This window comes from Canis aureus, chromosome 13 (assembly GCF_053574225.1).
Source record: "Canis aureus isolate CA01 chromosome 13, VMU_Caureus_v.1.0, whole genome shotgun sequence".
In the NCBI taxonomy this organism is placed as follows: Eukaryota; Metazoa; Chordata; class Mammalia; order Carnivora; family Canidae; genus Canis; species Canis aureus.
The window spans coordinates 44641805-44656114 of record NC_135623.1 but is presented as its reverse complement, the minus strand read 5'-3'; the positions used below and the strand labels follow the sequence as shown (position 1 = coordinate 44656114).

The following is a 14310-nucleotide window of genomic DNA, read 5'->3' as shown; positions in this document are numbered from 1 at the left end:
ACAGTGTACTAAGTAGTAACGGCCTGAGAATCTAAAAGGTAACAAATGACCAGGAATTCTGCAGTAACTACCGTAAAGATAGTGCTGTGGAGCACAGTTTGATCATCAGGGAAAGCTTCCGGAAGTTCCCTTAGACTTCCTTCAGTGTAAGTAATATTTATGAAACAGTAAATCTCTGAGGTTTCCCTTAGTGTTAAGCCTGTGTTCTGTGCATGCACAGGTTTATAAATGCACAGGAAACAGGAAAAAAGCTTGGAAAAATTCACTCAACTGTTCACCACAATGACCTCTGTTGAAGGATTTAGAATTTAGGAGAAAGGGAAGGGCAGGTGAAAAGAATTTTTACTTCTTTTTAAATGAAAAAACTGTATTTGTTATATTTTAAGATTTTAAGTAATCTCTATACCCGACATGGGGCTCAAACTTATAACCCCAAGATCAAGAGTCACATGCTCTACGGACTGAGCCAGCCAGGCACCCCTATTTTTGTGATATTTAAACAAATTTTAAAGTACCTGTTGCTGCTCCTAAGGTTTTGTGGTGATTTTTTTTTTTTTTTAATGTGTGCATCCTACTTAAAATTTCTTAAAAATCAGGGCACCTGGATGGCTCAGTTAAGTGTCTGATTCTTGATCCCAACTCAGGTCTTGATCTCAAGAGTCATGAGTTCAAGTCCCACAAGGGTGTAGAGTTTATTTTTAAAAAATGAAAGAAAGAAAAAGAAACATACACAATAAAAATAAAACACTGCTAGCTTTACAAAGAAAGGTGAAGAAACCAAATGACCAACTGACCTGCAAATATCCTACTGACACAATATGATAGTTAAATGCTAAGTATTAATTCCACATTTCAGAAAAAATGTAAACATCTTGATTACGGGCACAAGAGGGAGCAATTTAGCCTTGAATGAGGCTTATACCTGTAATTCAGAGAAACTTATTTACAGAAAAATTGCCTTTAATCAGAGAAAATTAACCTCCTCATCCTACTTTCATGTGTGACTTATCCTGACAACAATTAAACATTTAATAGAATCAAAGAAATCTTGGGAAGGACAGAAAAAACAGACAGCCTTTGGAGAAAGCTTCCATACTTTAGAAACTCAGCACAAAAATAACAGTGTCGGGGATCCCTGGGTGGCGCAGCGGTTTGGCGCCTGCCTTTGGCCCAGGGCGCGATCCTGGAGACCCGGGATCGAATCCCACGTCGGGCTCCCGGTGCATGGAGCCTGCTTCTGTCTCTGCCTGTGTCTCTGCCTCTCTCTCTCTCTCTCTCTCTCTGTGACTATCATAAATAAATAAAAATTAAAAAAAAAAAAAATAATAACAGTGTCAACAGTTTAAAACATGAACTCTTCACAATTCCTTTATACCCCCCAAAATAAATAAAGGGTTGAACACCCAAAAAGGAAACTGGGTTACTAAAAATGTATGGGCATAAATACTTAAGAACTTAATTTTTTTTTAATTTTACCAAATACCATACTAAGAACAAAACTTCTGCAGAAATCACAGTTTTAATGAAGTTTATAAACTTTAGTTATTTACACTTTCAAAAGAAAAACAAGGTTTTGTGCTACAATTAAATGGCAAAAATTCAGTGCTCCTATAAAGTAGAAGTGTGCTCCAGAGATTAAAATTTATCTTTAGAAATTGATTTTAAATTAAAAAAATTATATTTAGGAAAGTATCTACTCTTTAACTAGTGGATATACTAAAACAGAATCCAAAAACATTAATGATTAAATATGAATGCTAAGATTATAACAGGACTACTTAAGCAAAATTCAAGAAGCACAAATTAGAAGACACAAAAATTCATTGATTTAACTATATCAGAATTAAAAATTTCTGTTCAAGACATCCAGGACAAAGTTAATAGAAACAAATAAAAAGATGTTTATATAGTCTAAAACCAACAAGGCCTAATATCTAAAATATAGAAGAAACTCCTAGAGAGCAATGAGAAAAAGATGAAAATCTCAATGGAAAAACAAATGACACTAAGAAATTTTAAAAAGGAAACCTGGGTGATCCCTGGGTGGCTCAGTGGTTTAGCGCCTGCCTTTGGCCCAGGACGTGATCCTGGAGTCCCAGGATCAAGTCCCCCGTCGGGTTCCCTGCATGGAGCCTGCTTCTTCCTCTGCCTATGTCTCTGCCTCTCTCTCTCTCTCTCTCGCTCTGTGTGTCCCTCATGAATAAATAAATAAAATCTAAAAAAAATAAAAATAAATAAAAATAAAAAGGAAACCTGGGATGCCTGGGTGGCTCAGCAGTTGAGCGCCTGGCTTCAGCCCAGAGCGTGATCCTGGAGCCCCAGGATCAAGTCCCACATCAGCCTCCCTGCATGGCGCCTGCTTGTGTCTCTGCCTCTCTTTTTCTCTCTCTCTGTCTCTCATGAATAAATATATCTTTAAATAAAAACAAAAAAAGGTTGAAAATAGAGCTACCTACAACCCAGCAATTGCACTCCTGGGTATTTACCCCAAAGATACAAATGTAATGGTCCCAAGGGGCACATGCACACCAATGTTTATAGCAGCAATGTCCACAATAGCTGAACTATGGAAAGAGCCCAGATGTCCTCTAACAGATGAACAGAACTAGAGGATATTATGCTAAGTGAAATAAGTCAATCAGAGAAAGACAATTATCATATGATCTTACTCATGTGGAATTTAAGAAACAAAACAGATCATAGAGGAAGAGAGGGAAAAATAAAACAAAATGCAATCAGAGATGGAGACAAACCATAAGAGACTCTTACTCATAGGAAATAAACGGAAGGTCACTGGAGGGGGGAGAGGAGGGGACAGGGTAACTGGGGTGATGGACATTAAGGAAGGCATGTGATGTAATGAGCACTGGGTGTTACATAAGAATCACTGACATCTACCTCTGAGACCAATTATATATTATATGTTAATTAATTGAATTTAAATAAAATTTTAAAATTTTTTTCTCACTTCTATAAAAGTTCAACCCAGGGTCAGCCTGGGTGGCTCAGCAGTTTAGCGCTGCCTTCGGCCCAGGGTGTGATCTTGGAGACCCGGGATCGAGTCCCATGTTGGGCTCCCTGCTTGGAGCCTGCTTCTCCCTCTGCCTGTGTCTCTGCCTCTCTTTCTCTCTGTATCTCTCATGAATAAATAAATAAAATCTTAAAAAAACAAAAAAAGTTCAACCCAGCTTTGCTGGGGCAGCAGAGTTGGAGACAATCTATGTATCTATTAGCTAGGGAAATGAATAATGATAAAATGTGCTGGATGTATATCCCATGTAAGGCAGCCATCAGGTGTAACAAGATGTGCAGCCAGCAGGGATAAATCTTAAAAACAGTATCAAGAGGGGATCCCTGGGTGGCTCAGCAGTTTAGCGCCTGCCTTCAGAAGCCCGGGGCGTGATCCTGGAGACCCGGGATCGAGTCCCACGTCCGGCTCCCTGCGTGGAGCCTGTTTCTCCCTCTGCCTGTGTCTCTGCCTCTCTTTCTCTCTGTCTCTCATGAATAAATAAATAAAATCTTTAAAAAAAAAAAAAAAAAAAACAGTATCAAGAGAGTTAAGAAACAATAAAATAATTATAACATTTATGCAAATTTACAATATCTGCCCAAATGTTTTACAAGAAAACATACATAAATATATTAGAAGGAACACCTATGGTGAAGTGGGATATTGTGATATTATTTGGTCTTCATCACTATTCCTGGCACACTGCTATAAAACCCTTGTAATTTCCCAAATAAGAGCCATAGGGGCACTTTTTACAATATTTAATTTTGTTTCCAGTTCCTGAAATATTTCTGGAGCTATAAAAGTTAAATTATTATTATTATAAAAAGCCTCTTTTAACCACACTTGAGTTTATGTTAATCAAGTTGTTTTTGGAAAGCCTTGATATAAGCTAAGGATGGGGACTGTTGCCATACAGACAGTTGGAACTTTCAGCCCCATGCCCCAGAGCTCTCAGACCTTTAGGGAAGGAAGTGAGGCTAAAGACTGAATTCAATCACCAAGGGTCAATGATTCAATCAGTTTTTGTAATGAAGCCTCTCAAAACCAGGGTACAGAGAGCTTCCGGGATGAAGATGTGGAGACAGTGGTACATTAGAGAGGGCATGGAAGCTCTGCACCCCTTCCCATATACTTTGCCTTATGCACCTCTTCCATTTGGCTGTTACTGAGTTATATCCTTTTATAATAAATCAGTAATGTAGTAAGTAAAATGTTTTCCTGATGGGATCCCTGGGTGGCGCAGTGGTTTGGCGCCTGCCTTTGGCCCAGGGCGCGATCCTGGAGACCCGGGATCGAATCCCACATCGGGCTCCCGGTGCATGGAGCCTGCTTCTCCCTCTGCCTGTGTCTCTGCCTCTCTCTCTCTGACTATCATAAATAAATAAAATAAAATAAAAAATTAAAAAATATATATATATGTTTAAAAAAAAAATGTTTTCCTGAGAAAGCCACTCTAGCAAATAAATCAAATCCAAGGAGAGCAAACCTCCAATCTATAGCCATTTGGTCAGATGCATAGGTAACAACCTGGACTTGTGATTGATTATCTGAAGGGTGGGAGGGGGAGCAGGAGAGCAACCTTGAAAGACTGAACCCTTACACTGTGGGCTCCATCACTATCTCCATATACACAGTGTCAGAATTGAACTAAATTGTAGGATACCCAGCTAGTCTTGAAGAAAGAATTACAGGATGTATGGAAAACCTACATATCTATTGTCAGGAATGAAGCAGTGCTGTAGTTGCGGACAGGAGACACATTGGAAAAGTGTGTCTTTCCTTAGGGGGGAAAGGAAAATGAGAATAAGAAATTCTTAAAAGGAAACATACACAGGAGGAAGTTAAGGCTTATGCAAACCCAATATGGTACTAGCTGTTAACTAAGGCATGATTAACTTAATCCTTTGTATGTGAGATCTCACAAAAGAACATGAGAGATATTAAGCTCACTAGGTACTGGACAACTGCTAGTATCTCAAAACAAAGTGGTTAAAAATCTATTGTGAGTGACTCCTGGGTGGCTCAGTGGTTGGGCGTCTGCCTTCTGCTCAGGGCATGATCCTGGGGTCCTGGGATCGAGTTCCACATCGGGCTTCTCCCTTGCCTATGTCTCTGCCTCTCTCTCTGTGTCTCTCATAAACAAATAAATAAAATCTTAAAAAAAAAAAATCTGAGACCACAATTTATACTATGATTCCTGGATAATTTTAAGTTGTTGATCAATTTAACCTCTAAAATTGAAAACTCACCCCAATAATCTTGAGTGGTTTAAACTGAGGGCATACTCTCAATCTTTAAATTACTGTTATAAATACATTTTTTAAAGGAAATTCATCATAATATTCGAAGAAAAATCCATTTCTTCACACTAAAAGAACTTAAACCAATTTTTATCCTGAAACACCTTGGTGATCAACTTTGCAGTAGAATATTAGTGAGTGAATTTATAAGTATTAAAATAAATCATTAGCCCTAAGACTGGCATGGAACTGAATTCCAAAAAACCTCTCTAATTACAAAGAGAAAAAACCATGGAATCAGGCATACTCTGACAAAAGTATGATTAACACCACTGACAAGAGCTGTGAAGTACAAACTAAAGCCCAAGTGAATAAAACAGACGTGCCCTAGCCTCCATATTTCTAAATCTCTTAAAGGCTTATTATTTATTACATCATTTTGTCATCTCATCATAAAATCTCTTAACTGCTGATTATGTACTGTAAACAAAAAAGTTATTAACAACTAGAATTCAGGAACTAGCTTTAAATTCCCCTTGAAGTCACTAATGAATAGAGGCAACTGAAGACTGATATAGTTGTGTAACTCTTCCCAGTGAATACCCTGAGAAGCCACCAGATTTACTAAGGTCAGCAGTACACCTGACAAATGTCCTAAATGCTCTTCTGCACAGTATGCCCTTCCCCATCCCAGTATCTACCCAATACCCTCCCATCTTCCCTACTCTCCCATTCCAAGACTTTGCAGATGCAATTAAATTAAAGATTTGGGGATGAGATTATCCTAGATTGGGATCCCTGGGTGGCGCAGCGGTTTAGCGCCTGCCTTTGGCCCAGGGCGCGATCCTGGAGACCCGGGATCGAATCCCACATCGGGCTCCCTGCATGGAGCCTGCTTCTCCCTCTGCCTATTGTCTCTGCCTCTCTCTCTCTCGCTCTGTGTGTGACTATCATGGAATAAATAAATAAAATCTTTAAAAAAAAAAAGAGAGAGATTATCCTAGATTACCCAAAGGCCCCAGAAGAGAGAGGCAAATACGTGAGAATCAGAGAGAGAGATGTGATGACAGAAGCAAAGTTCAGAAACAGAGAAAAAGATCTGAAGATGCTATTATGTATTGCCAGCTTGAGAATGGAAGAAGGGACCATGAGTCTAGAAATGTAGGCTACCTCTAAAAGCTAGAGAATGTAAGGAGAAGGATTTTCCCTAAAGCCTCCAAAAGAACTCAGTCCTGCTGGGATCCCTGGGTGGCTCAGCACTTTGGCACCTGCCTCCGGCCCAGGGAGTGATTCTGGAGTCCCAGGATGGAGTCCCATGTTGGGCTCCTTGCATGGAGCCTGCTTCTCCTTCTGCCGGTGTCCCTGCCTCTCTCTCTCTCTCTCATGAATGGGTGATTAAAATCTTTAAAAAAAAAAAAAAAGGAACTCAGCCCTGCTAACACCTTGACTTTAACCCAGTAAGAACTACTCTGATTTCCCAAATTGTACAATAATAAATTTGTGTTGTTTTATGTCACCAAATTTTTCATAATTTGTTACAACAGCGATAGGAAACTATTATCATGCCTAAAGAATAACTCCTTAGGCAGCAACATATGTTAATCAAACTTACCATCTAAGAAAAAATGATCTCGAACAGCTTCTGCAGCTAAAACAGACTTCCCACAACCTGCCATTCCATATATGACAACCCATCCTGGTTCATCACTTAGTTTGAATAGGTTCTGACGAATTGCATTCACCAGCTTCTTCCTGGTAACAAAAACAACTGGCCTCTGTGGCACTCCACCCTCACACAGGACTGTCTTCACTGAAATCCAAAAGACAACCAGTATGAACAAACAGAACTTTGAAATGGCTACTCAAGTCATACCATAAAATAACAAAAGAAAGCAAGGCTGAGGCTTTACCCTCAGAACTTCCAAGAGAAGAAAATGTGGCTAGCATACTAACTTCAATGTTCTTATTTCTCGGAACATAACAAAAACAAACATAAATTTTTCAAGATGACTACTAACAATGCAAGGCTCCATCTATATCTGCCCTTATACACTCTATTCTTCCCTGATTCTCCTATCTCTTTTTCTTATATTGAAAACTAGAAAGGAGGGTGTAAAGGAAAGAATATGGGACTCCTTTCAAGAACACAGATTTCTAAAGATTCTTATTCTTTCCTATGCATGCACTCAATAAATACAGAATTAGAGAAGAGCTTAAAGGCCTCAAAGCTGCCTTTTTAATCTCTAAAAACGCCCAGTAGACAGCTCACCGGGCAAGAAAAATGTGAGAGTTAACACAGGTGCAAATAAAAACTTCAATTGGAAAACAAAACTAATTTCTTCACATGCATTTTCAGTAAACTAATCATAACCAACCTCTTCAACAGACTCCATTTACATTAAGACAAAACTACAGCTACATTGCTATTGTGACACCAAATGTTGTAGAAGACATGGATACAAACCATGTGAAGTTATTCCACCAACTGAATCTTTGCCACCGTTGGAAGAAGAGATGACAGGAATGCCACTATGGAGAAGGGCAGCAAGATCTTTATACCCTTCATGTATCAGAGCATTGTAGAATGATATGTAGGAATAATTATCTTTTTTAAGTATTGTTTTAATTAGCAGAGCTGCTCGTTGCTGTTGAGTGGGCTAAAAAAAAATAAATATACCACAAAGAATATGTTTGCAACATAAACTAGTAGAGACCAGTGCAAGTTCTGAAATAAAATTAAGAAAATTTTTAAAACTCAAATAATTATATCGAATATTTTTAAATAAAAAGTAGAAAGAAAAAAGTTTTATAGCACAGACTTCCTCAGAGGGTTTTACCTCATTTTTTACTTTTTCCTCCTCTGATATTGTTAAAACTCCGTCATTAATCATACGATCCATGATGTAGGACGTTTTGATGTCCTTTTCCAAGGCTTCTCTATATTGAAGCAAACAGTTTCGAGCTTTTGCATCCATCCTCCCTTGAATTTTTCTCTGTCAACCATGAGCTATGGGGAAAACATCAAAATATTTGTCAGGGCAATCAAGATATCAAAGGATGTGAGAGGCACCTAGATGGCTCAGTTGGTTAAGCATCTGCCTTCAACTCAGGTCATGATCCCAGGGCCCTGGGATCAAGCCCCACATAAGGCTCCCTGCTCAGTGGAGAGCCTACTTCTCTCTCTTCCTCTGCTGCTCCCCTACTTGTGTACTCTCTGTCAAGTAAATAAAATCTTAAAAAAAATTTTGTTGGGACGGCTGAGTGGCTCAGCAGTTGAGCGCCTGCCTTTGGCTCAGGGTGTAATTCCAGATTCCCAGGTTGAGTCCATCGGGTTCCTTGCATTGAGCCTGCTTATCTCTCTGCCTGTGTCTCTGCCTCTCTCTCTGTGTCTCTCATGAATAAAAAAAAAAAAGGAAAAGAAAAGAAAAGATGTGTAACCTCACTGGTAATTAAGAAATAAAAATTTTTTTGCAAAGATTTTTAAAAATGCACAAAACCCAATGCTTTCAAAGGTGTGACAAAGGTCCCTGCATGGCTCAGTTGGTTAACTGTCTGCCTTTGGCTCAAGTCCTGATCCCAAGGTCCTGGGATCGAGTTCCACTCTGGGCTCACTGCTCTGCAGGGAGCCTGCTTCTCCCTCCCTCTCATTAATAAATAAATAAAATCTTAAAAAAAAAAAAAGTGTGACAAAATGAGTTTTCATATGCACTACTTGAGAAGAGCACAAAACGTATGAAACTTTTCTGGAAGGCAATATACTAAAGATATAAAAGCATTTAAAGGGATTTCTCTAACCCAGAAATCCCACTTCTAGAAACTTACCTTAAGGAGACATTCACATATGTAGGCAAAAATATCCACAAAAAGAGTTAAGAGGGGTACCCAGCTGGCTCAGTTAATAGAGCATGTGACTCTTGATCTCAGGGTCATGAGTTCAAACCCCACACTGGTCATGGAGTTTACTTTAACAAAAAAAAAAACAAAAAAACAAAAAAAAATTTAACAGAGAATGTTCAGGTAAAAAAAAAGATGAAAACAACCTAAATGCCCACCTTTCTGAGTATGGATTAAAAATTAGAATATGTATGTAAAATGGAATATTAGATAGCCATTTAAAATAAGACACATCTCAGGGCACCTGGGTGGGCTTAGTCGGTTAAGCATCTGCCTTCAGCTCAGGTCACAATCCTGGGGCCTTGGGATAAAGCCCAATATCACGCTTCCAGCTCAGTGGGGAGTCTGCTGCCGCTTCTCCCTCTCCCTATCCCCCTCCCCCCTGTTCATGCTCTCTCTCAAATGAATAAATTAAAATCTTAAAAAAAAAAAAAAAAAAGAGCGACATCTCCATGTACTGACATGGAAAGATACTCCCTACAAACTGATTTTAAAAATTAGAAATACAATCCCAGATATAGCACAAAAAATGTGTTAATATCATACAAATACATAGGCAGATGTTAGGAAGTCTATTCAACAAAATATACTTTGGGTTGCAAGATTTGGGTGTCTCCCCCTTTTCCTTTTTGTACTTTTCTATACAGTCCTAATCTTTTCAATATATATTAGTATTCTTACAATTTAAAAAATTTTTAAATATTTTTATAAATAGTGATCATACTGAAAATCTCAATGTTTAGAAATTTCTTGGTGTCTTTATCTAACATAGTACTAAGCAGAGCACTGTTGGTATTGAGTATTATTAGGTGAGCATTAGCTCTGGCTCCTTATCTGTAAATACATTTCTCACATGCTTACTCCATTAATGTTTTGCTGAGCTGCTAAGTATGATAAAGCTACAGAAAATACCCACTGGTGGTCATTCTTTGGATTAAGTGGACACAAAGAAGGGGCACCTGGGTGGCTCAGTCAGTTGAGCATCTGACTCTTGATTTTGGCTCAAGTCATAATCTCAAGGTCATGAGATAGGGCCCCATATCAGGCTCTGTGCTGAGTGTAGAGCCTGCTTAAGATTCTCTCTCTCTCCAGGTGCCTGGATGACACAATTAAGCAACCAACTCAGGTCCTGATCTCAGGGTTGTTTGAGATCCAGCCCCGGGGCGCCAACTCCACATTCAGCAGAGTCTGCTTAAGTTTCTTTCTCCTTCTGCTCTTCTCCCAAAATGATCTGTCTCTGTCAAATAAATAAATAAGTCTTTAAAAAATAAAATAAAAAGATTTTTTTTTAAGATTTCATTTATTTATTCATGAGAAACACACAGAGAGAGAGAGAGAGAGAAAGGTAAAAACACAGGCAGAGGGAGAAGCAGGCTCCATGCAGGGAGCCCCGACGTGGGACTTGATCCTAGGTCTCCAGGATCACACCCTGGGCTGAAGGCGGCGCTAAACCACTGAGCCACCCAGGCTGCCCAAATAAAGAGATTCTTGTCCTCCCTCTGCCCTTTTTTAGCTCTCTAAAAAATACATAAAAATAGGGGCACCTAGATGGCTCAGTCATTAAGGGTCTGCCTTCAGCTCAGGCCATGATCCCAGGATTCTGAGATCTAGCCCAATGATGAGCTCCCTGCTCAATGGGGAACCTGCTTCTCCTCCGTCTGCCTTCCACTCCCTCTGCTTTTGCTCTCTGTCGAATAAAGAAATAAAATCTTAAAAAGCAAATAAATAAAAATAATATTCTTTACAGCATAATACTTCAAGTTTCTACCAACGTTATTTCCTTTTAACATTTTATTTATTTATTCGTGAGACAGAGACAGAGAGGGAAGCAGAGACACACACAGAGGGAGAAGCAGGCTCCCCACAAGAAACCTGATGCGGGACTCCATCCTACGACCCTGGGATCACCCCTGAGCCAAAGGCAGGCGCTAAACCACTGAGCCACCTAGGCACTCCTCTACCAACTTTATTTCAAATACAATGCAAATTTTTCCATAACATAAAACTCAGATCCAAGTATTTGCAGATTTTACTTTTTGTAAAGATTTTATTTATTTATTTATGAGATACACAGAGACAAAGAGAGGCAGAGACATAGGCAGAAGAAGCAGGCTAGAGGATCCCTGGGTGGCTCAGTGGTTTAGCGCCTGCCTTTGGCCCAGGGCGCAATCCTGGAGTCCCAGGATCGAGTCCCACGTCCAGCTCCCGGCATGGAGCCTGCTTCTCCCTCCTACTGTGTCTCTGCCTCCCTCTCTCTCTATGTCTAAAATATAAATAAATAAATAAATAAGTAAGTAAGTAAGTAAGTAAATAAATCTTTTAAAAAAGAAAAAGAAGCAGGCTCCATGCAGGGAGCCTGACTTGGGACTCGATCCCAGTTCTCCAGGATCACGCCCCGGGCTGAAGGCGGCGCTAAACAGCAGAGCCACCTAGGCTGCTCTATTTGCAGATTTTTAAAACATTAACAGAACTCTACCCAATGTAGCACAGGGTGTCTAAATGTATTCAATAATTTTTTCATTCAATAAACATTTTTTTAAAAGATTTTATTTCATTTCAGATAGAGACAGAGAGAGCACCAGCAGGAGGGAGAGGCAGAGGGAGAAGCAGACTCCCTGCTGAACAGAGGGGGGTGGGGCCCAACCCCTGCGGGGCTCCATCCAGGACCCTGGGATCAATAAACATTTGAGGGAAAAAATAATAAAATAAAATAAAATAAAATAAAATAAAATAAAATAAAATAAAATATAAAATATAAAATATAAAATAAAATTAAATTAAATTAAATTAAATATAAATAAAATAAAATAAAATAAATAAAATAAATAAAATAAAATAAATAAAATAAAATAAAATAAAATAAATAAAATAAAATAAATAAAATAAAATAAAATATAAAATAAAATAAAATAAATAAATAATAAAATAAATAAAATAAAATAAAATAAAATAAATAAAATAAAATAAAATAAAATAAAATAAAATAAAATAAATAAAATAAATAAAATAAAATAAAATAAACATTTGAGGGGCACCTGGGTGGTTCAGTTGGTTAGGTGTCTGCCTTGGGCTCCAGTCATGGTCCTGGAGCCCCGGGATCCAACCCTGCATGGGGCTTCCTGCTCAGTGGGGAGTCTGCTTCTCCCTCTGTGTCTCTACAACCGCCCCTCCTCCTCTGTCTCTGTCTCTCTCATAAATAAATAAATAAAATCTTAAAAAAAAAAAAGAAAAGAAACATTTGGGCCCCTCATATGTACCAGGCCCCAAAGTCTACAGAGAAGATTAAATCATACCTCTGAAGAAATTCATAATCTAATAAAAAAAATTTAAACGTAAAGAGAATATGTGATGCCCTTAGTGTAAAAATACAGATAAGCACAATTAATTTAGAGTGCACAGAAGAGGAGGGACTGTCATTAAGCTTCAACAATGAGGGTCGCGGGGGTGGCTCAGCTGTTGAGTGTCTGCCTTTGGCTCAGGGTGTGATCTCAGGGTCTTGGGATTGAGTCCTGCCTCGGGCTCCCCTTGGGGAGCCTGCTTCTCCCTCTGCCTGTGTTTCTGCCTCTCTCTGTGTGTCTCTCATGAATAAATAAATCTTGAGAAAAAAAAGTTTCAACAATGACTATATATTTTTAAAGTGCCACAAATATAGCACCTGCAAACACAGTGAAATAGTTAAATGAGCACTTGCCTGTTATTTGTCAAGGTTCACCAAATGCTCAGTCCTAGTAGGAAACTGAATAAAAGAAAAAGTTATGGTTAGAATCAAAGCTATGGTATTTTTTAAACGTTAATAACGTTTTGTGATCTCAATTTAAATAAAACATCCATGGGGATCCCTGGGTGGTTCAGCAGTTTAGTGCCTTCAGCCTAGGGCGTGATCCTGGAGTTCCAGGATCGAGTCCCACCTCGGACTCCCGGCATGGAGCCTGCTTCTCCCTCTGCCTGTGTCTCTGCCTCTCTCTCTCTATGTCTATAATTAATAAATAAATAAAATATTTTTTAATCCTTAATTTTTAACTTTTTAGGTTATGTGAACTGCTAAACAGACCCCTGAAACTCATTTCCAACCATCCTCATTAAACCATCCAACCTATTAAAGCTAAATATATACATTTTAAAGGTTTTTAAACTCTGCACAAATTGTATTACGAACAAATTTTCAGTGCCCGACCTTTTGGAACCGCATCAAAATGTAAAATCAAACTCTTCAAAGACATGAAATAGAAAGTAAAGAGCAATTTCATCCAGGAAAACAGAAACGGCTGGCTACTTCCTCTTTTGATAATTTCTCTTCCAGTACAGTGGCAGGTTATCGGTTACTCCTTGCCCCACAAGTCTGAGCCCCTGAATTCCGCTACTGAACCTCCAGAGACGCCAGCTCGGGCAGGAAAGCGAGACGCAAACTTACCCAAACCTGTGCACCAAGGTCTTACCGGGAGAGCAGCCCTGCGGGGACAGACTGGCAAGTCCAGGTGGGGGCGGGGAGGTAAGCAGTGGGGGCTCCCGAAGGGAATGGGGGGAGCCGCGCGCGATCCCGGGACAAGCCCGGGCCTCCCAGGTGCCCCTCCGCAGCCTCCAGAACCCGGAGACCCGAGTCGCGGAGACGCGGACGCCCCCCGCCCCCCCCCCGGGTCTCCCAGGTGCCCTTCCAGGGCCTCGCAGCCCGGGGCGCCTCCAGACCCCCGGAGACCTCTAGGTCGCGGAGAGGCGGGCGTCGTCCACCGCCGCCCCCGCCCCTGCCGCCCGCGCAGTCCCAGGCGGCCGAGGGGAGGCCGGTCCGAGGGCCGCCGGGGGGTGGACCCCACCCCACACACAAAGGGAGGAGGGCCAACTCGAGCCGTCGCTCTTCCCTTCCAGCGGCAGCTGCACCGCGGCCGGAGCCCGGCGCCACTCCGGGCGCCGCCGCCACGTCAAGTCCTCGCGGGTCGCTGACGCCCCGACTGCTCACCTTCAGCTCCCTCGCCCCTTCAGCCCAGGAGTAGAGGAAGCAGCGTCCCCCGGACCTGTCCTCCGCTCCGCCTCAGAACCGCGGAGCAGTCAAAACCCGCCGGGCCCGCCCCGCTCGGACGGCGCGCGCCCGCGCACGCAGACACACGCACCCCGAGCCGCGCGCACGCGCCTGAGGGAGCGCCCCCGCCCCGCCCCGCCCCGCCCCGTCCC

General features: G+C 40.8%; 1 protein-coding gene across 24 annotated transcripts in view; it reads right to left on the bottom strand.

The window, feature by feature from the left end:
- APAF1 (apoptotic peptidase activating factor 1) overlaps positions 1 to 14250 on the bottom strand; it is a 144443-nt gene extending 130193 nt beyond the window's left edge. For 17 of the 24 annotated variants that reach the window (XM_077845988.1, XM_077845984.1, XM_077845990.1 and 14 more), the window contains exons 1-5: positions 14099 to 14250; positions 12839 to 12883; positions 8091 to 8260; positions 7718 to 7910; positions 6866 to 7063 (exon numbers count right to left, since the gene is read on the bottom strand). In XM_077845988.1, coding sequence (XP_077702114.1) covers positions 6866 to 7063; positions 7718 to 7910; positions 8091 to 8228 — 529 coding nt within the window. In that variant the 5' untranslated portion in view covers positions 8229 to 8260; positions 12839 to 12883; positions 14099 to 14250. Of the gene's footprint in view, positions 1 to 6865; positions 7064 to 7717; positions 7911 to 8090; positions 8261 to 9075; positions 9216 to 10063; positions 10385 to 12838; positions 12884 to 14098 lie in introns of those variants that run through there. The other 7 variants (XM_077845981.1, XM_077845982.1, XM_077845980.1 and 4 more) reach the window with 7 other exon arrangements.
- Between the last annotated feature and the right edge of the window lie 60 nt (positions 14251 to 14310).